Source organism: Zingiber officinale, chromosome 8A (assembly GCF_018446385.1).
Source record: "Zingiber officinale cultivar Zhangliang chromosome 8A, Zo_v1.1, whole genome shotgun sequence".
NCBI classification, from domain to species: Eukaryota; Viridiplantae; Streptophyta; class Magnoliopsida; order Zingiberales; family Zingiberaceae; genus Zingiber; species Zingiber officinale.
The window spans coordinates 132995138-133016372 of record NC_056000.1 but is presented as its reverse complement, the minus strand read 5'-3'; the positions used below and the strand labels follow the sequence as shown (position 1 = coordinate 133016372).

Genomic DNA, 21235 nt, shown 5'->3' with positions numbered 1-21235 from the left:
TTAAATATAAATAAATAACAATCAGAACACCCATCTTTCACTTATTATTTTAAAAAATAAGTAATTCTTTTTTAATGTATTTTTGATATGGGAAATTAAATTGACCAATAGAATTCCATACGTCTCCGCAAGCTTTGGAAAGTTCTCGTCCATATCAGTTTGCTCCCCTTATTTGAATTCTAAGTAAGCGAGAGCATCTACATCAGATACCCTATTCAAAAATTTTACCTTAAATTTTAGATAGGGTAGTTAAAAAATCTTTGCATCAACTTCCCTATCCATTCCCTAAATTATGCATTTATGAACAGTACTTCTCTAAATTTAGGGAATGGATTCCATTCCCTAAACATTATAGAGGAGAGAGAAGAAATAGGGAAGCTGATATATGATGTTTTAAAAAGTGGATATCCAAATTTAATAAAGTAACTTTTTTACCCTAAATTATGTATTTTGGATAAGGAAGCTGGTGTGGATGCTCTGTGTGCCATCACCTACTTATCCATTTTTTTTATAATTCGAATATGCCGTGCTTACTATCCTATTAATCCCGGTCCGATGGCAACAACTTAACTAACTGGCGACAAAGGGTGCGACCGTCCCTGAGTTTAAAATAAAATTAAAACGAAAAAATATCATGATTTAAAATGTTAAATATTCAATTTTTTTTAAATATATATATAATAATAAATTAATTAATTAATTAAATCGTATAGCACAAAATGAGGATGTTAAATTAAAATTGGATCGGTCCAAACTAAGTCCAATAGATAAGCGCAGAGATAAAAATTATATTAGTTCAAATCAGATTCAAGAGCTACTGGATAAATGATTCATTCACCCAAGCTTTTCGCCATGGGTGCACTAGTGTTATTTGTGAAAAAAAGGATGGAAGTATGATGCTCTGTATCGATTATCGGGAATTGAATAGAGTGACAATGAAAAACAAGTATCCTTTGCCAAGAATCGAAGATTTATTTGATCAGTTGTAAGAGGCATCGTTATTCTTGAAGATAAATCTCCGATCAAGATACCACCAGCTGAGGGTAAAAGAAATGGACGTGCACAAGACGGCTTTCAGGACGCGATATGGACATTATGAGTTTATGGTGACGTCATTTGAAGTGACAAATGCCCCAACGATCTTCATGGATCTCATGAATCACGTATTTCAACCGTATGTCAATCAGTTTATTATTGTATTCATAGATGACATTTTAATCTATTCGAGGAGCACGGAGGAGCATAGACAACACTTGAGGATTGCTTTGCAGATATTGCAAGACCGAAAGTTGTTTGCAAAGTTCAACAAGTGCAAGTTCTGGTTAGAAAAAGTAGCATTCCTGGGCCACGTTATTTCAAAGGACGGGGTAGAAGTAGATCCTATTAAAGTCAAGACAGTCAAAGGGTGGCCAATGCCTAAAAATGCAATCGAGATACGCAGTTCCTTGGATTTGGCAGGCTACTATCGGAAATTCATTAAGGGCTTTTCTTCCATTGCAGTGCCCTAAGACGACCCTGATAAAGAAGAATGCTAAGTTTATATGGGGAGCTGATTGTCAAGATAGTTTTGAGCGGTTGAAGCAAGTGCTTACACAGTGCCAGTCTTAGCTATGCTATCAAGACAGGGAGAGTATGTGTTGTATACAAATGCTTCGAAGCTAGGCTTGGGCGCGGTTCTAATGCAGCACGATCGAGTCATTGCATATGTGTCTCGACAGTTAAAAGTGCATGAAAAGAATTATACGACCCATGACCTTGAACTGGAAGCAGTTGTATTTGTTCTCAAGATATGGAGACACTATTTGTATGGGAGAAGTGCAAAATCTTTACTGACCACAAAAGCCTAAAGTACATCTTCACCCAGAAAGAGCTGAACATGAGGCAAAGAAGATGACTAGAGCTTGTGAAGGACTACGACTATGATATTAGCTATCACTCTGGGAAAGTTAATGTGGTTGTTGATGCCTTGAGTAGGAAAACAACAGTCATCGCACAACTATCAGCACAGAAATCTCTTCAGACGGAAATTCAAGGATTTAACCTCAAGATATATGCTAGGGGCCAGGCTCCCAATTTAACCACACTAATAGTACAACCTACCTTGAGGGACAGAATTCGGACAGGACAAGCTATTGATGGGCAGCTACAAAAGGGATACAGAAGGATGAATCTAAGAGTTTGGGTTTATATTCAGTCGAAGATGATATTGTCAAATATCGGGGTCGACTCTGGGTTCCTAGTGTTGACTCACTTAGAGTTGAGATTTTGATGGAAGCTCATAATACTCTATATTCTGTACATCCAGGGGGTACAAAGATGTATAAGGACCTGCAATTACTTTATTGGTGGCCAGGTACGAAGCGTGACATCACGCGTTTCGTATCGGAATGCTTAACTTGTCAACAAGTCAAAGCAGAACATTAGAGGTCAGTAGAGATGCTTAAGTCACTTCCAATTCCTGAGTGAAAATGGGAGAATATCACCATGGATTTTGTAGTGGGCCTACCGAAGATGGTGAAAGGCTTTAATGCTATATGGGTGATAGTCGATCGACTCACTAAGTTGGCACATTTTCTACTAGTGAAGACAACCTTCTCTATGACTCAGTATGTAGAGTTGTACATCCGGAAAATAGTTAGATTGCATGGGATTCCCATTTCCATAATATCAGACAAAGATCCGAGGTTCACCTCGGCTTTCTGGAAAAGTTTGCATTCGGTCATGGGGACTAAATTATTATTTAGTACAATATTTCATCCCCAAACAGTGTTGGTTGCTACTTGGAAAACCTAGAGGTTCCACTGTACAAAAATTTTGTACAAAGATATGAACCTTTTCCTAGCTACCATGTGTTCTTTTAAATTAAATTTTGGATCGCCTGCGGAACTTAACACGTTTGATCCAAAACTTAATCTATTCGTTCTTTTAGGTTTTGACTTGGGTCTCCTGCGGAACTTAACACGTTCGACCCAAATCACCTTAAGTTATTAATTCCATTAAATATTAATTTCCATAATTGGTTCCCAGTACTGACGTGGCGAGGCACATGGCCTTCTTGGATATGGGAGCAACCACCACCGACTAGACAAAACCTTTTATAGAAAGCTAATATTTAATTTCCTAAAATAACTTTAGGTTAACCGAAAAGAACAATCAAATCACAAAGATAAATAAAACAAAAGAACACAACATCGAAAAACATATTCGAAATACTAGAACGTAAGCCTCTTGTATTTGGTATTATTTCCATAAATAACTAGTATGATGCGGAAAAAGAAAAACTACTAGTTATACCTTCTAGAAAGACCTCTTGATCTTCTATCGTATTCCTCTTCTAATCTCGGACGTTGTGTGGGCAACGATCTTCCGAGATGAGAAACCACCAACCACCTTCTTCTCCTCCTAGCTAGGTTTGGCCACAAAGAAAGAAGCTTCACCAAGGAAGAAAATCAAAACACTAACCAAGCTCCAAGAGATGCTCGCTTCCTCTCCTTCTTCTTCTTCTTCTCTAAGTAGTATCCGACCACCACAAGAGCTCCAAGGAAAGAGAGGGGTTCGGCCACCACAAGAGGAAGAGAGGGAAAGGATGGCCGGCCACACCAAGGAACAAAAGAGGGAGAGAAATAATAGAGGTTGTATCTCATGAAGGCACCCTCACCCCTTCTTTTATATTCCTTGGCCTAGGCAAATTAGGAAATTTAATTACAATAAAATTTCCTTAATTTCCTTGACATGATTTAATTGAGCAAAATAAAATAAAATTTCCCCAATTAAATTCAAGTGGCCGGCCATATCATGAAGAACAAATTGGACAAGTTTCAATCAACAATTAAAACTCCCTAATTTGTTTCCGGAAATTTTAAAATTAAAATTTCTCTTCAAAAATCTCTTCATGGTTGATAAAAAGAAATTTCCATAATTTTAATTTTACAACATGTGAATAATTTTTAAAGAGAAAATAAAATATCTCACCAATCTACAAATAAGTAAAGAGATCTAATCTCTTTCTTTAATCTATTGTAGATCTTTTACAAGAGAGATATTTTAATTTTAATTCTCTTTAATAAATTATATCTTCCACATAATAAAAATTAAAATTAAAATTCTTTTTTAATTTAATTTGGCCGGCCCCCACTAGCTTGGGTTCAAGCTAGGGCCGGCCACCCAATCTTATACCTAGGTCGGCCCTAGCTTGGTTCCCAAGCTAGCTTGGCCGGCCCCCTATTGGTGGGTATAGAAGGTGGGTATAGGTGGGTATAGTACTCTATAAATAAGAGGCTACAATAGGGACCGAGAGGAGGAATTGGTTTTGGTCTCCCGATAAAATTGTTCGCTTCGAACACACAACTTAATTTTATCAATAATAATTCATTCCACTAGAGAACTATTATTGAACTACCGCACCAATCCCAAATTACATTTTTGGGCTCCTTCTTATTATGAGTGTGTTAGTCTCCCTGTGTTTAAGATATCGAATGTCCACTAATTAAGTGAGTTACTGACAACTCATTTAATTAATATCTTAGTCCAAGAGTAGTACCACTCAACCTTATCATCATGTCGGACTAGGTCCACCTGCAGGGTTTAACATGACAATCCTTATGAGCTCCTCTTGAGGACATTATCAACCTAGTATCTCTAGGACATAGTTTCCTTCTATAATCAACAACACACACTATAAGTGATGTCATTTCCCAACTTATCGGGCTTATTGATTCATCGAACTAAATCTCACCCATTGATAAATTAAAGAAATAAATATCAAATATATGTGCTTGTTATTATATTAGGATTAAGAGCACACACTTCCATAATAACCGAGGTCTTTGTTTCTTTATAAAGTCAGTATAAAAGAAACGACCTCAAATGGTCCTACTCAATACACTCTAAGTGTACTAGTGTAATTATACAGTCAAGATAAACTGATACCTAATTACACTACGACCTTCTAATGATTTGTTCCTTTCCATTTTGGTCGTAAGCTACTGTTTATAATTTATAAGGTACTGATAACATCATCTTCTGCATGTGGCACCACATACTATGTTATCTATAATATAAATTAATTGAACAACTACAACTAAATGTAGACAATTTGACCAAATGTGATTCTTTATTCATAATGAATGTTTACAAAGCTTAGGCTTTCAGTATACACTCCAACAAACAGATGGTCAATCGGAGAGGGTGAAACAAATTTTGGAAGACTTACTACGAGCGTGTGTGATCGATTTCTAAGGGAGCTAGGAGTCAAAGCTACCGCTTGTGGAGTTCACTTATAACAACAGTTATCAATCATCTATAGACATAACTCCTTATGAGGCACTTTATGGAAGGAAATGCAGATCCCCCATCCATTAGGATGAAGTGGGAGAGAGGGCAGAGGTGGGTCCAGAAATCATGAGGGATACGGTGGACCTAGTAGCCAGGATTATGGAGAGAATGAAGACTGTTCAAAGTCGACAAAAGAGCTATGCTGACAAAAGGAGAAGGGACTTGGAATTTGTAGTTGGTGATCACGTTTTTGTGAAGATAACACCGATGAAGGGTGTTATGAGATTTGGCAAGAAAGGTAAGCTTAGCTCGAGATTCATTGGGCCCTTCGAGATCTTAGACAGGATGGGAACATTGGCATATTAGGTGGTCTTGCCACCTAATCTTGCAGGGGTGCATAATGTGTTCCATGTTTCAATGTTGCGCAAGTACATGTCGAATCCCTCCCACGTGCTGAATTTCGAACCACTGTAACTTATCCTAGATCTGTCCTATGAAGAGAGAACCATACAGATACTGGACCGGCAAGAGAGGAAGCTACGAAACCGGACAACCAAGATGGTCAAGGTCAAGTGGCTGAACCACGCTAATGAGGAAGCCACTTGGGAGACAGAAGCTGACATGCGGGACCACTACCTAGAGTTAATTGGTAAATTTAAAAATTTTGAGGACGAAATCCAATTATGTGGGAGAGGATTGTAAGGCCCGACTTTTTTAAAAAAAAATAAGGGGGAGCATAATAATAAGCTCTTTATTTACTTAAAGGGGGGGGGGGGGGGGGCTAATTTGCTAATAACCAACTAATGGACACATGAGCTCGACCCAATTGATGAGGACTAAACCTAACCCTAGGGTTTAGTTCTTATAAGAGGGGCGGTGAAGAGGGAAAAAAAAAAAGAAAAGAGGAAGGAGGGCTCTCGGCGGAAGAAAAGAAAGGGGGAGGGAGAAGTCTCGGCGGGAGAAAAGAAAGGGGGAGGGAGAGCTCTTGACTTCGACCTTGGAAGGAAGAACGAGGCAAAAGAGACACCCACCGTTGCTCATCATCATCACCTGCGCCAACAACAAGCCTCCAAGCAAGGCACCTCTTAAACCCTTTTCTTTCTACATCTTGAATCTGTACATGTAGTAGGTATTCCTCCTATACCTTTAAATCTGTAAACATGCCAGGTTTTCGACTTTTCTTGCTATGTCTTTGAACATGCATACACAGCAAGTTTCAAGGGAGATGGAGGGCTTGAAGTAGTAGGTTTTGTGAGATATTTGGATGATTTACAGCAGGTTTTCGAGGTAGATTTGAAGGCTAGGAGTAGCAGATTTATGAAGGGTTGTTCGTGTTAGTTAGAGCCCTAGAACCAATCATATGATTATTGTTGTATGGACTAATTGTATCATATTCTTGTATATAAATAAAGGTATTTCTTTATAGTTATTATACTTACTTGTATTGGTGTCAAATAACTAAGTATAATAGCGTCCTTGAGTAAAAGGTTCTTATCTATATCAATCGATTAGTTGAATCGATAGTGAGATGATATAGAGAACACTACTCTTAACCATTCCTAGTCAAGTATTAACATTCAGGGACAATGTTAATGCGACGAGACTAGCATGTAGGTCAACTCGATGACTTGATCTCATAAGTCATGGATATAGAGATATCAAGTTGACACATGGGTATGCATTGAAGAATGTATACTGAATGACCCACCATGAGAAAGTATATATCATGGATCGTCATATGAATGTCATATACTTTCTCATGTGGCTATTTGTATGACTATTAGTCCTTAGACCTGAAGTCACCATGGTTCCCTACATAAGGAGTTACATACTTTGGCTTCGTCAAACGTCACCCGTAACTGGGTGGACTATAAAGACGATTACCGGGTGTGTAACAAATTATGCGGAGGGATGTGAGTGATGTAGATGGGATCTATCCCTCCTATATGATGGAAGTGACATCATTATTCTTGATAGAGTGAGATCACTAAGTGCATGACCATGCCCAAATGAGTCAATATGAGATATTGAGCTCATTTGATTATAGTGAGTCTACTTGGAGTTCAAGATTTAGATTGATCAGAGGATGACACGGTCTATGCCTCACATTGATCAATCTAGATGTCAATGATAGAAGGACATTGTCATATATTGTGAAGAGTCACAATTAGTAGTCACAAGGTGATGTTGGATCTCAACATTCTTGTAACTTGGGTAGTAATGATGTGTTGCTATATACCGCTCATTACTTATGCTTCTAAATGAGTTTAGGAGCATTGCCAACGTTACAAGAACCTATAGGGTCACACACAAAGGACAATTAGATGGAGATTAGATTCATATGATGAACCAAGAGGATTAGGTTCATGTGATGAATCATATTGGATTAAGAGTAATCCAAATTAGACTAATTGAGTTGGACTTAATTTGATTCATGTCTCCAATGAGTCTAATTAGATTATGATTCATTAAGTCAATTTAATTCAATGAATGTAGATTCATTAAATTAAATTGGGTTGAATCAAATGGTTAGATTTGATCAACCATGGGAGAGAAGTGGTCAAGTTTGACTTGACTTGAGAGGGAAGATGAAAGATCAAGTTTGACTTGACCAATGCCACATCATTTGTGACATGGCATGGGGCCAATCAATGATGATTTTTCACATCATCAAGTCTTGCTGATGTGTGTGCCACCTCATGAGGGAAAACCAAGAGCCATGACTCTTGGTCTTCCTTGTGTGGCCGACCACTTAAAAGGAGGAATTAGTGCATTTGTGTGCTAATTCAAGGCAACCTTAATTTCATCTTCTTCCTCCTTTCATTCTCTTCTCTCCCTCTCCTCCTTGGCCGAAACATCCAAGAGTGCTAGCACACTCTAGGTGTTTTTCTCCACCTCTTGTTCGTGTGGATACACATACAGGGGTGTTCACTTGACACCCTTGAGATCTAACATCTTCTTAGACGAGCGGGATAAGCGAAGGGCTTCGCATCAAAGGTATACCTCTCTTTCAAGTAGATCTAGGATTAGAAAACACGTACACGAAATTTTATCTTCGTATGGATCCGGTGGCATGGGACTTCGGGGTTTCCGTAACGCAAAAAGTGGTTTTGCGACTCGAAAGTCCCAACAGTTTGAGACTGTGTGGAAAAGATTTTGAGGGGTGCTAGAGGGGGTACATAGCAGATTTCTGGAAGGTTGTTCGAGACCGTGTGCAATAGATTTCGAGGGGCGCTGGATCGGAGGGGGTACGTAGCAGATATTTGGAAGGTTGTTTGAGACCGTGTGCAGCAGATTTCGAGGGGTGCTAGAGGGGGTACGTAGCAGATTTCTGGAAGGTTGTTCGAGGTGGTGTGTAGTAGATTTCGAGGGGGTGCTTGAGGGAGGTACATAGAAGATTTCTGGAAGGTTGTTCGAGGTCGTGTGCAGCAAATTTTGAGGGGTGCTTGAGGGAGGTACATAGCAGATTTCTGGAAGTTGTTTGAGGATGTGTGTAGCAGTTTTTGTGGGGGTGTTTGAGATTGGTACGTGTTGGAACCCCAGACTTATTTTGATGTCATCAAATAAGTTAAGTTAGGTCTTGTGGTGTTTTAACCTTGTGTTTAAGTATGCAGGAACTTAGGAGCACAAGAAGTCGAGCGGAAGACGCAGCTAGCAAGAAGGACTGCACAGGAGAGAGCTAATAGGCTCGGTGCGTCTGAGGGACAAGGCGTTGTGGAAGAGTTTAGTTTAAATTCTCTTATTTGTTTTGAAAATGTACCCTTAGACATTCTAAGGAACCCCATTTTTTATGTGATCAAAGGAAGATAATGTAATATTAAGTCTAGGGGGAGGTACTTTAATTTTTTTTTTTTATCTTTTGCATTTTCTTGCATAATTTATTACCTTTAATTTATGTTGGTTAACCCTAGCTTAACTTGGGTTGCTCACATCAAAAAGGAGGAGAATGTTGGAACCCCAGAGTTGTTTTGATGTGATCAAACAAATTAAGTTAGGTCATATGGTATTTTAACCTTGTGTCTAATTGTGCAGGAACTTAGGAGCACAAGAAGTCGAGCGGAAGACGTAGCTAGCGAGAAAGACTATATGCGAGAGAGCCGACAGGCTCGGTGCGTCTAAGGGACGAGGTGCTGTGGAAGAGTACACCGGCGGGCGAGAAGGAAGCGTGCGGTGTTTCCGAGGGACGAGAAGCCGGAGCGGAAGATTGCTTGGGGAGTAAGAGACGCAGCTAGCAAGAAGGTCGGCACGGGAGAGAGACGACGGGCTTGATGTGTCCGAGGAACCAAGATCTGTGGATGAGTACGCTGGCAGACGAGAAAGAAGCACACGACGATTCCGAGGGACGAGAAGCCGAAGCGGAAGCCTGTTCGAGAAGGCCGGAAGTTAGGTTTAGGTGAGCCCTATTCCGGATAGCCGAGATCACCTAAGCAAGTGGAGCCGGAGCGGAAGACCCGGACCGAGGCGAGCTGAATCGGAGCAGAGGGCCCGGAACCTTCCTAGCGCCCAGACCTAGATTTTATCCAGATCGCGGTCAAACGCGATCTATGCAAAAGGGATAAAGTTTTATCCCCTTCTAGGCGCCTGGAACGCTTCCAGGTTCCCCGACCAAGGCTATAAATATAGCCTTGGTCCAAGAAGCTAAACAGAACAAGCAATTACAAATTCTACACTTGTGCGCTTCTCTTGTCTAGTTTAACTTCTCATTTCTTGTATGTTATTGTTGTAAGAGGCTTCTCCGCTTGAAGGAGATACTAGTGCGATTCATTCCTTGGATTAACAACCTCCCCGGTTGTAACCAAGTAAAAATTCCTGTGCCTCTACCTTTTAATTCTTTATTTAATTTTATGCAAGTATTATTTTAAAAGTCCGAGAAGGGTTGTTTTGTTTTTAATTTTTTGCAGGGCTATTCAACCCCGATCTAGCTGGCCAACGCGGTCCAACAATATGTAGCAGATTTTTTTAGAGGGTTGTTTGAGATCGTGGGCAGTATATTTCGAGGGGTGTTCAAGGGTAGCATGTAGCAGATTTTCAGATGGTTGTTGGGAAGAGTGAACAGCAGGTTTGACGAATAGTTGGTCACCTTTTTGTCCTAGGAAGATAGGTGTCGTGGCATTGTCATGAGTAATTGCAACACAATAAAATAAATGAGTACTGTAAATGATTGTTTAGCTTCATATAGTTTAATGATATGCATGCTTATTGAACTTTATGTAAATTAATGATATGAATGTTTATTAGACTCCTTTGCAGAATAATGATATGCATGTTTAGTGGGCTTTACATAAATTGTTGTTATATATGTTTATTAGACTTTTGTAGATTAATGATAAACATGTTTATTAGACTTTACATAAATTAATGTTATACATATTTATTAGACTTTTGTAGATTAATGATAAACATGTGGTATGGGGCTTTATGTAGATTAATGTTATATATGTTTATTAGACTTTTTTAGATTAATGATGTGTATGTTTATTTAGTGTTGCAAAGTTTAATGATATGTATGTTTATTAGACTTTACATAGTCTAATAGGATGTGCTAGAGTAGTTATGATACTTGATTACCTTAATGGAAAGGATATGAATATATAAAAATAATAATGAGAAGGATTAAAGGAAATTCTGCGAGGGTCAAGGCCCCAGAGGGACCCCGTTTACGGGAAAAGGGCCCAGAGGGACCCCAATATCAGATTTCTATATTTGGTCACGATCTAGTGACGAGAGTTGCTGACGCCCCGCCACCTGGTACTATGGTTAAATAGATTGATCAATCGAACAAAAGATAAAGGATGTCTAATGTATCTCCATCTAAGAATGATATACGATAAATGCTAAAGGAAAATGCTCCATAATGTAATTATTGAAGGATACTCAAAATAATGTTGTGTGATACTCGTAGTTTAATGTTCTATGGAAAAAAAAAATGCTTACATGCCTACTTACTTGTATGCTTGACAACAAGTTCCATGTAAAGGTAGATTTAATGATGTATGCGACTAGTTAAGGAAATTTGCTGCTATGGTTTGGAGGTGCTCACTAGGTTTGGTTTGTCACAAGTATAGAAACGGACGTCGTTAGAGGCTTGGACATTTGACCAGACTGGGTTGAACAGTACACTCCCGAGGACTTTCCAATTCCGCATAAAGAATAAATAAACAATATTTATGATTTAGAGAGAATGAAGTAGTTTTCAATTTAGATCTTCAGCATGTATGACTGGTTTATTAATTATAATCAGGTTTCTTATTTATTGGAAAATTATATGATGCATAAAAAAAAAATTTACAATAATTGTCATTCGTTTGAGGAGGAATTGTTAAATTACAATAGTTCAGATAAAATCATATATTAAAAATACATGGAAAAGAATTATAAACTTCTAAGGAAAATATATCGGTATAAATTTTTTAAAATAAAATCTAAAATTAAAATCATAAAAATTTAAGATTGAAGTGAACAATATTACGGAGATCTAATTTTTATTCGTCAATAAAAAAAATCAAATCAATAGCTCAATTTACGTAATATGTGCATCAAAAGCAGACTCATGCATCATACATGAGTTATAATACATATATTTTTAATTTTACACAATTAAATTAATTTTAAATATAAATAAATAACAATCAGAACGACCCATCTTTCACTTATTATTTTAAAAAATAAATAATTCTTTTTTTAATGTATTTTTGATATGGGAAAATTGACCAATAGAATTCCATACGTCTCCGCAAGCTTTGGAAAGTTCTCGTCCGTATCAGTTTGCTCCTTATTTGAATTCTAAGTAAGCGTTAGTGTGCCATCACCTACTTACCCAATTTTTTTTTATAATTCAAATATGCCGTGCTTACTATCCTACTAATCCCGATGGCAACAACTTAACTAAGTGGCGGCAAAGGGTGCGACCCTCTCCCGAGTTTAAAATAAAATTAAAACGAAAACATATCATGACTTAAAATGTTAAATATTTATTTTTTTAAATATATATATATATATATATATATATATATATATATATATATATATATATATATATAATAAATGAATAAATTAAATCGTAGAGCACGAAATAAGGATGCTAAATTAAAATTGAATCGGTCCAAACTAAGTCCAATGGATAAGCACAGAGATAGAAAATTATATTAGTTCAAATCAAGATTAATTTGGAGTTGATTTAGTCAAATTACGATCAAACCAAATTTAAAATTAAACTAGTTCGGTTTAAAATGAATTATAATATTTTTAAAAATCTTCTCGTCTTTTTTGGATGGTCTAATGGTTAGTACATGAGCTGTTGCACTATGAAGTTTGAGGTTTGAATTTCGGCATAGCCGAGGTAAATGCCTTATGTGCTAGTTACTATTTCCAAGGCCAGTAGTTGTCCGTGATTTACCTCTTCCGTGTTGGTCTTGAGACAGATTGGCGGAGGCATGGGAGGCGAGCGTATTCATCCTTTTTTTTTTTTTTGCCACCATGTTGTAGCTCTCACAATATTGTATACTTTTCCTTTACCTATCCCTCTCTTTTATTTTTTTCTTCATCTTCTTCTCATTTCCTTCTTTAACGGTTGTAAACAGGCATTTTTTTTCCTCTCTTCTTCTCAAGTACGAGAGTACTTTTTTCTTCACCAACGAGCAAGAAATGTAACATCAGCTGCTGCTCTCTTCCAGCAACAATAGCAACCCTCAGCTCTTCCATCTTCTTCCTCTTCTCGTATTTTTTGAGGATTCAATTGGCATTATAAGAATAGTCTTGTTTTACCTTGTTTTCTTTGTGTCATTGCTGATCTCACCGAAACTAGTCGAGGTTACTAACGAAGAAGATAAATCTCCCCTCTTTTACTTCTTCCTCCCTATCTTTTCTTCCCTATTCTTTTCAAAAGCAACAATTTTCCTTTTATCTTTTTCATCAAACAACTCTTTATAGGTAGTTTTTTTTTCTCTTTGTCCAACCACAACAACGACAAGAGGAGTAAGTTGTTCTTTTTTTTTCTTTCATATTTCATTAATTGAAGGAGAGTTGTAAAGTATAGATTTTATTTTATTAGGTTGCTAGTTCGGATGATTAATGATAGTCTCATATATAGTAATACCAAATATTATGTGGAACTAAGATCACAAATAATTCTACTACTTTGATTTCTAAATAAGCTATGGATTTTTGTTAATATTGTTGCAAACCAAACAATCTGTAGCCGGAGATTTACAGGAAATTAGCTGAATCTAAATACTCGAATTAAATTCAACTCACAATTAAGATGACCTGAGCAGATAATCTCAGGCTGCCAACAGGGGCTGGTTTTCTGACCTCAGAGTTTGAGCAATCAAAGCGTCTGAGCAGACTGAAGGATAGACAAGCAAAGCGGGAGACTGGTCGGGCAGATCAGAAGGGTGAGTGGCCGACCCAGCAGATGAAGAGTCCAACCGAGCGGACAAACAGAGCAGCGAATCGAGGCCTGCGATCGACGCAGTTTCCTTGAAACAGATTTGTCCCACCTCCGACTATGCTTCGAGGTTTTCTTGGATCGTCTGTTTCTCAGGATACAACGGCAAAACCACGAACGCAACCAAGCATTGGTTGTTCGTGGCGAACTGAGAATGCACTTGAGTGCTATCACAAGTAGTTTAGCCGAGCGGATGCACGACTGAGAGAAAAGAATCGGGGAACGAAGGTAGAGGAATTCTCTTGCTTTTGCTTCGCTTTCGCTTTCGATTTTTTCTTCGCTTTGCTGAAGATCCAACCTCCTTATATAGGAGCTCTCATCTTGCATACAATAAATGATCAAATTATGATCATTTAATGAGATTAATGTCGCTATTAATACTAAGACGTTTCGAAATCACCATTAATGAGTTTAATGCCGTCATTAATGTCGAGACGTTACGGAATCATCATTATTAATGCTTATGTAGTCGTGCTCGCGCATGAGTCAACCTTGGTTCAGTACAATCCGGGCCCTGGATTTGCACCCACCCCTGCGCACTCACGCGTGAGAGAGTCTCTCCCCATGCATATGTTTACAATGCATGTATCATAATTTAAACCAACAATAAAGCCAAGAGACTTCTAATGTGAGACTAAATCCATGCACAATAGAGTCTCTTCGTCTCCACCTCTTTATTCCATTCACATTTCCAACACGATTAACATAGGAATACTAGATTGATGGGTCATTCGTTATAAGTATTGTTCAATTTATTCTGATGACCAATGATTTTTTTTTAATAAAATTAAATCGATCATCCTAGGATTAATCGGGTAAGCTGAATAATTAATGCCAACTAAAAAAAATAAAAAATAATAATAATAAAATTTACATGATCTTATCTAAAGAGACCAATTAGACGAAGATCACGTCAAGAAGCGTACACTAATTAAATTATTGGTGGCTTCTCATTTGCACGTGTTCTTTTGTTTTTCAGCTTATGCAATGTACTTTGATTTTATAGTTGCATGATTAAAAAGTCAAGACCACTTAAATTATTGGGCTCTTGCTGCTTCTCTTTCTATATATCTATCTAGATCTCTTTCTCACGATCAATGAATTACAACAGCAGCTAATTTAGCTCCTCAAATTCTATCTCTTTTACTCTTACAAGAACGAGAATAATCATATATACACCATGGCGAACGATGGAACTGCTCCGGCCACCTCCATCTCAAACCCTCCGCCATGCCTCGGCAAGAGGATCACCGTCCTTTGCATCGACGGCGGCGGGATTCGCGGGCTGATCCCCGCGACGATCATCGACTTCCTTGAATCAGAACTGCAGGTACGCATATGTATATATATGCAGTCATAAATATCCGATCGACGTACCGAGAGATTCAAGTTAATTATATTAATTTTCGGTGTTGCAGAAACTCGACGGGCCTGATGCGAGAATAGCTGACTACTTCGACGTGATCTCCGGCACGAGCACCGGTGGCCTTGTCGCCACCATGCTCGCAGCTCCCGGAGAGAAGAACAAACCACTGTTCGCCGCCAAGGACATTGTTCAGTTCTATTTGGATCATAGTCCTAAGATTTTCCCACAGCCCAGGTTAGAATTATGAATAATTCTTATATATATGATAAATTTTTGGATAAGGACGAAGGATCAAAATTAATTTATGAACTTTGCTATTTATTTATTTCAGGTCTGGGTTCTTGCGTCCAGCACTGAACTTGCTGGATGCTTTCACTGGACCAAGATACGATGGGAAGTACCTTCACTCCAAGATTCAAGAACTCTTAGGCGACACAAAATTAAGTCAAACTTTGACCAACATCGTCATCCCTACTTTTGACATTAAAATTTCTCAACCCATCATCTTCTCCACTTATGAGGTAATTAAGAATGAAGATTTTGTAGGTATATAAATGGCGATCCATATTAATTAATGTTTTTTTTGGCAGACGGAGGAGAATCCGTTGAAGAACGCTCTTCTGTCGGACATCTGCATCAGCACCTCCGCCGCCCCCACATACCTCCCGGCGCATTACTTTGAAACCAAAGACGATCAAGGAAGGACGAAGAGCTTCAACCTCATCGACGGCGGCGTGGCGGCAAATAACCCAGTAAGTTCACACACACACGCACATCTAAATGATATTCTGCTCGTAATTAATCTAGGAGCTAGCTAGTTCTTATATGTGACGTTGATCATGAACAGACGTTATCCGCCATGAGCCAAGTGACGAAGCAGATTCTGAAATCGAACACGGATTTCGAGTCGTACAAACCGGTCGACTACAGTCGGTTTCTGGTGATCTCGATCGGGACCGGAGCACCTAAACAGGAGGAGAATTATAGCGCACAGATGAGCGCTCGATGGGGCTTGCTCGGGTGGTTGTACAACGGAGGAAATACTCCCCTCATCGACATTTTCTCCCAGGCGAGCTCCGACATGGTGGATATCTATGCAGCAGTTGTGTTTCAGGCACTGGACAGTGAAGGCCGTTACCTTCGCATACAGGTACGTATTTAACAAATTATAATTAATCATCATAAAATCGTACCAAATTCATCGATTCTAATTGAAACAAACAAACAAAATGATAGGACGATACTTTGACTGGCGATGCGACCTCTGTGGATAAGTCGACAGAGAAGAACTTGAAGAATTTGGTGGAGATCGGGAAGAAACTGCTGGAGAAGCCGGTGTCGAGGGTGAACCTGGAGACAGGACTTTCGGAGCCGGTGGTGGATGGGAAGGGAGGAACCACATCGAACGGGGATCGACTCGTCAACTTCGCCAAGAAGTTGTCTGATGAAAGGAAGCGTCGGCAGGAGAGTTTGGCTTCCGTTGCGTGAGAGTTGTGGATCCTGTCGATCTCGTAGAACAATCAATAATTAATGTTGTTGGGATTGCACCGATTTATCAAACTTGTAAGCGTAATCAATTTGTTTAATCTATTCAATGGAAGCACGTGATTAGTCTGTAGGACAACTCTGTAGTATATTGCATCGCTGCAAAGCGTAATGGCTGTGCTACGACGGAATAACGTAGCTCTCACGTTGGCAAAAATTGCTGTCCAAATGAGGTGGAGGTTGATTTGACCTATAGAGGGTTAGACTCATCTAGTTGAATTCGCTCGATACATTCATCTCAGAGGTTTAAAATTTAATCAAGTATAAATTTGGACACCAACCTAGTCTCAACTATCAATTTTACTTATGCCTTGGTATAAGTCACCGACACCCCGGTCCTCCGGCTCAGATCCTGCCATCACTTATGTTTCGGCCTCAATCGCCAATATTTCCTTCGACTCAGTCCCAGATCTCGACACCACCTATGTCCTGATCTTAGTCGCCGACATCCCTTTCGACTTAGTCCAAATCCTGACATTACCTATGTATCGGCTTTAGTCATCGACATCCCCTTCGGGTTAGTCCCAGATCGCCAATATAGACTAAGGCCACTAAAAATTGATGCTATTTTATCAAAAATTGATGCTATTTTATCATCCATTTTTGTATCGGACCTCCTCTCTGCAAGCCCTGGACAAGGTCGTTTCTCTGAAGAAAAGTGAACAACGACTGCGAATATTCTATGACACGAGGCACAGATGAATGGAGAGATAGTTATAAGATTGTTAATTAGATCTAGTTCTCTAGATGCTCTCCTACAAATACATGACGCTTAATGAATAGAGAGGCAAATAACTGTAAGTACCTTGAATGAGTTTTGATGTGATCAACTAGATTAAGTTAGACTATACATTTTTGATGCTTTGTATCTAAGTATGCATGGACTTAGGAACATAAGAAGTTAAGTGAAAGACACAGCTAGTGAGAAGGATGACATGAGAAGTGAGTCGACAGACTCGGTCTATTCAAGGGACGAGTTGCTGCGGAAGAGTACACTGACGGACGAGAAGGATGCATATGGCGCTTTCGTGGGACGAGAAGTTGGAGTGGAAGACTACTCGAAAAGAAGGTTGGAGTTGGGTTCAGGTAAGCTCAACTCTAGATGGCAGGAAAATCACCCAAGCGACGGGAATAGAAGTCGGAGAAGTCAACATGAAGTCGACTTGTCCTGGCACCCCGACCAATCTGGGTGCCCAGACCCTAGTATCGAACATGCGCCTCTTTGACTGTTGCGACGAGGATAACTCTTGGAGTCCACGTCAGCAACACTCCAGGTGCCCGAGCGAGGATAAAGAGTTATCATCGAGTCGTTGAAGAGCTATTTTGAAGCAGATAACGCACCATAGTGGAGGCGCTTGGAATTCACCATATCATCAACGACTATATTTTGACCAGGGAGCTATAAATAGAGCCATGATCCCCTTCATTCAGGACAACACTTTCTGTACTTTATTTTTCATATTTACAATTCGTGTTTTCTAACACTGTACGTGGCTTTTCTGTCTTTGACTTTGCTCTAAGAAGGAGACTTTACTAGTGCTTACATTGCCTTAGATTAATAATCTTCTCAGTTGCAAACCAAGTAAATCTTGGTAGCCTTATATTTATTTATATGCATTTTTTTATTTATTAAATATTTGTCTAACTCAAGTTGAAAGAACGAGAAGGGTATAATCATAACTTCAGGGAAATTCACCCCCTCTCTTGCTAGCCGCATTAGAACTAACAATTAGTATCAGAGCCTAACCACCTTAGAAGGACTAATCGCCAACTAAAATAACAAGACGATGGCTAGTTCAAGTATTCATCCACCAAAATTGAGATTTTATGCAATGGAAGTGCAGGATGGAGGTATTTTTTAAAACATATTTTAAAACTCTGTTAATAGTTAAATATGCTTTTGTAGTACCCAAAGATCAACATGGAGTAGAAAAGGAAGAGTATCTTTGGAACAAAAAGGAGTAGGCCGACTTTCATAGCCAACGACAAAGCAGAATTCCATCTGCTTACTGTACTACCGGCCTAAGAAGTCAATCGGATCAAAACCTACGACTCATCAAAAGAACTTTGGGAGAAGTTCTTGAAGCTACATGAAAGTACCTTGGAAGCTAAGCTAGCGAGACAGGATATCCTCTGAAATCAACTAACAAACCTCCGGATGAACAAGGGAGAGAAGGTGGTTCAACTCTATGTGAAAATCAAGAAACTGATCACCTAACTCAACAACCTAAGAGAATTGGTAACGAATTGGGACTCAATCCGGTACTTGTTCAACTACTTTCCGAGAATACAAGAGTGGTCAACCTCAGTAGATGCATACTACATCTCTAAAGACTTGGAGGTATGTATTCTAAAATAACTATTTCCGACTTTCAAATTACACAAGTTTAGATGGACAGGAGTTACAAAAAAAAACAAAGATAAACCATAACTTAGCACTACAAGCCATAAAGGACGAACCAGACTCAGAATCATCCCTCAATAATGACGAAGAAGCATTCATGGTATAAAAAAAATTCAAAGTTCTTTAAAACTAACAAATTCAACAAGTCTCAAGTTAAAAATCTAATAAGGGGAAGAAGAAAGGTTCGGAAGATTACCCTTTTGATTCCGCTACTCCTTCTTCCTCAGGGATACTCATGATGCTTTAGGACAAGGATTTAACTTTTCAATTAGATATCTTGTCGCTTTTTGTTCATGCTTTTATATTTTTATGTCATGCTTTCGATAAAACTAGATCTTAATGAAATAGAATTGTTTTCTTTGTATGAATTCATTTTATTCCTAGAATTTATGTGGTTAAGAGAAACAAATTCCTTTCATTCCTTTCACTTGACAATTTCTTGGCAAAGTGGACAAGTCGATCTCCGCTCGATGTGGTTCCTCCCTTCCCATCCACCACTAGCTCTGATAGGCCTGTTTCCAGGTTCACCCTTGACGCTGGCTTCTCCAACAGTTTCTTCTCGGTCGCCACCAAATTTTGCAAGTTCTTCTCCGTGGACTTATCCACCAAAGTCACATCTCCAGTCAAAGCATCATCCTATATATCATTTAGTTTATTTTTCTATTTTATTCAATTAAAATCGATGAATTTGGTACGATTTTATGATGATTAATTATTTTGTTAAATACCTGCATGTGAAAGTAATGACCTTCACTGTCTTTTGCCTTAAAATTAGGTATGTATGAGTTATAAATATCATATATACATAAGACCTCGATAATAGAATCAAAAAATTTCTAGTTCTTTAATTATATGTTTCTGTATAAGACTCGAGAGGAAGAAATTTTTTTAAAATGGGCATATGAAACATAAAAGCAAAAAGAAAATGATGACTAGTTGAGGTTGAGTTTAAACAAAGTAAAATAGCGCCCAGGTGGAAAAATCATGTAGAATAGATTTTATCACTTTTATATTGGAAAATGAGTCCCAAAGTTACTTAGAAGCAGTAATCTCTCCTGACAGGCCTCACTTGCATCTGAGATAGACTCTATCTTACAAAATCACATTTGAGAACTTGTGGATTTTCCTTAGGAGAGTAAATCGCTAGGTTGCAAGTAGATCTTCAATAAGAAAATGAAATCAGATGACACAATTGATACGACAAGGCTAGGTTGGTAATTAAAGACTATCGACAATGAGAAGACCTTGATTACTTTGATACATATTCTTCAGTATCAAGAATAACTTCCATTAGAGTATTATTGGCTGTCGTCGCTCAATGAAATCTAGAAATACATTAGATAGATGTAAAAATTGTTGGTACAATTTACACTAATTATCTAACTCAGGTTTTGATGAATGATAAGTTGATTAAAGTTAGAATGTTTGTAGTTTAATTACTTTACTAAGTGTGCAAGAGTTGACGGGTTTGAAGGACCTAACACCAGGCTGAAATCCAGCTAGGCCCATGGGACCCAATATATGGTGGGAAGTCTGGTTGGGTCTGCGAGACCTAATAATTGGCCGAAGTTCAGTTGAGTCCGCGAGACCTGACAATTGGCGGGAAGACCTAGTGGGTCAAAGGTAAGTCAAATGACAGCTGTTAGTAAGTGGAAGTAAGCAACTGGAGGAGAGATCCAGTGAGGACATGTTCCCGGTTGAGAGAACTGTAGGCGTCAGTCCAACTTAGGTTTACTTAAAAAACCTAAGTTGAGACCTTGACTAGATCTTGGTCTCGGAGAGACAGGATCTAATTACTACTTTTATCTTATTAATGTTGTGCTAATTCTATTTTGTAGGATAAATATTTTTTTATTTGCCTGGAATAATTTTTTTTTTACAGGAAGGAGAAGTGCGAATGACACCCGGAGCTGGTAAGGGCGCCCAAACTAGCTCACACCGACGGGTGACTAGGTAGGTACCCAGGTGGTTTGGACACACAGAATTGGTCCACGCGCTTGGACCAGAAAAGTTATCCAAGAGCTGAGTTGGAGCGCGTTAACTGGTCGAGCTGATGTCAATAGTTTAGGCACCCAGAGGGGGTCCGAACGCCCAAAGGTGGATAAAACTTCGTGGATGAAGTTTCGACGAGAGCTCGCCACGTCAGCATAGTCCAGGCACCCGGAGGGGGTTCCAAGCACCCAAAATGGGCCTATATAAG

The 21235-nt window shown here is 38.8% G+C and overlaps 1 protein-coding gene across 1 annotated transcript; it reads left to right on the top strand.

Moving 5' to 3' along the window:
* Positions 1-14885: 14885 nt before the first annotated feature.
* LOC122010293 (patatin-like protein 2) lies at positions 14886-16662 on the top strand. The gene is made up of 6 exons (XM_042566773.1): positions 14886-15050; positions 15139-15320; positions 15418-15607; positions 15677-15838; positions 15934-16236; positions 16323-16662. Exons 1-6 carry the CDS (start codon positions 14901-14903, stop codon positions 16572-16574), a joined length of 1239 nt encoding a protein of 412 aa, XP_042422707.1. The 5' UTR covers positions 14886-14900; the 3' UTR covers positions 16575-16662.
* The last annotated feature ends 4573 nt before the right edge of the window (positions 16663-21235 follow it).

Coding starts and splice junctions, on each gene's coding strand:
- LOC122010293 (XM_042566773.1), top strand. CDS start 14,901: ATGGCGAACGATGGAACTGCTCCGGCCACCTCCATCTCAAACCCTCCG. Junction 15,321..15,417: donor AAGATTTTCCCACAGCCCAG/GTTAGAATTATG, acceptor TATTTATTTCAG/GTCTGGGTTCTTGCGTCCAG. Junction 16,237..16,322: donor GCCGTTACCTTCGCATACAG/GTACGTATTTAA, acceptor ACAAAATGATAG/GACGATACTTTGACTGGCGA.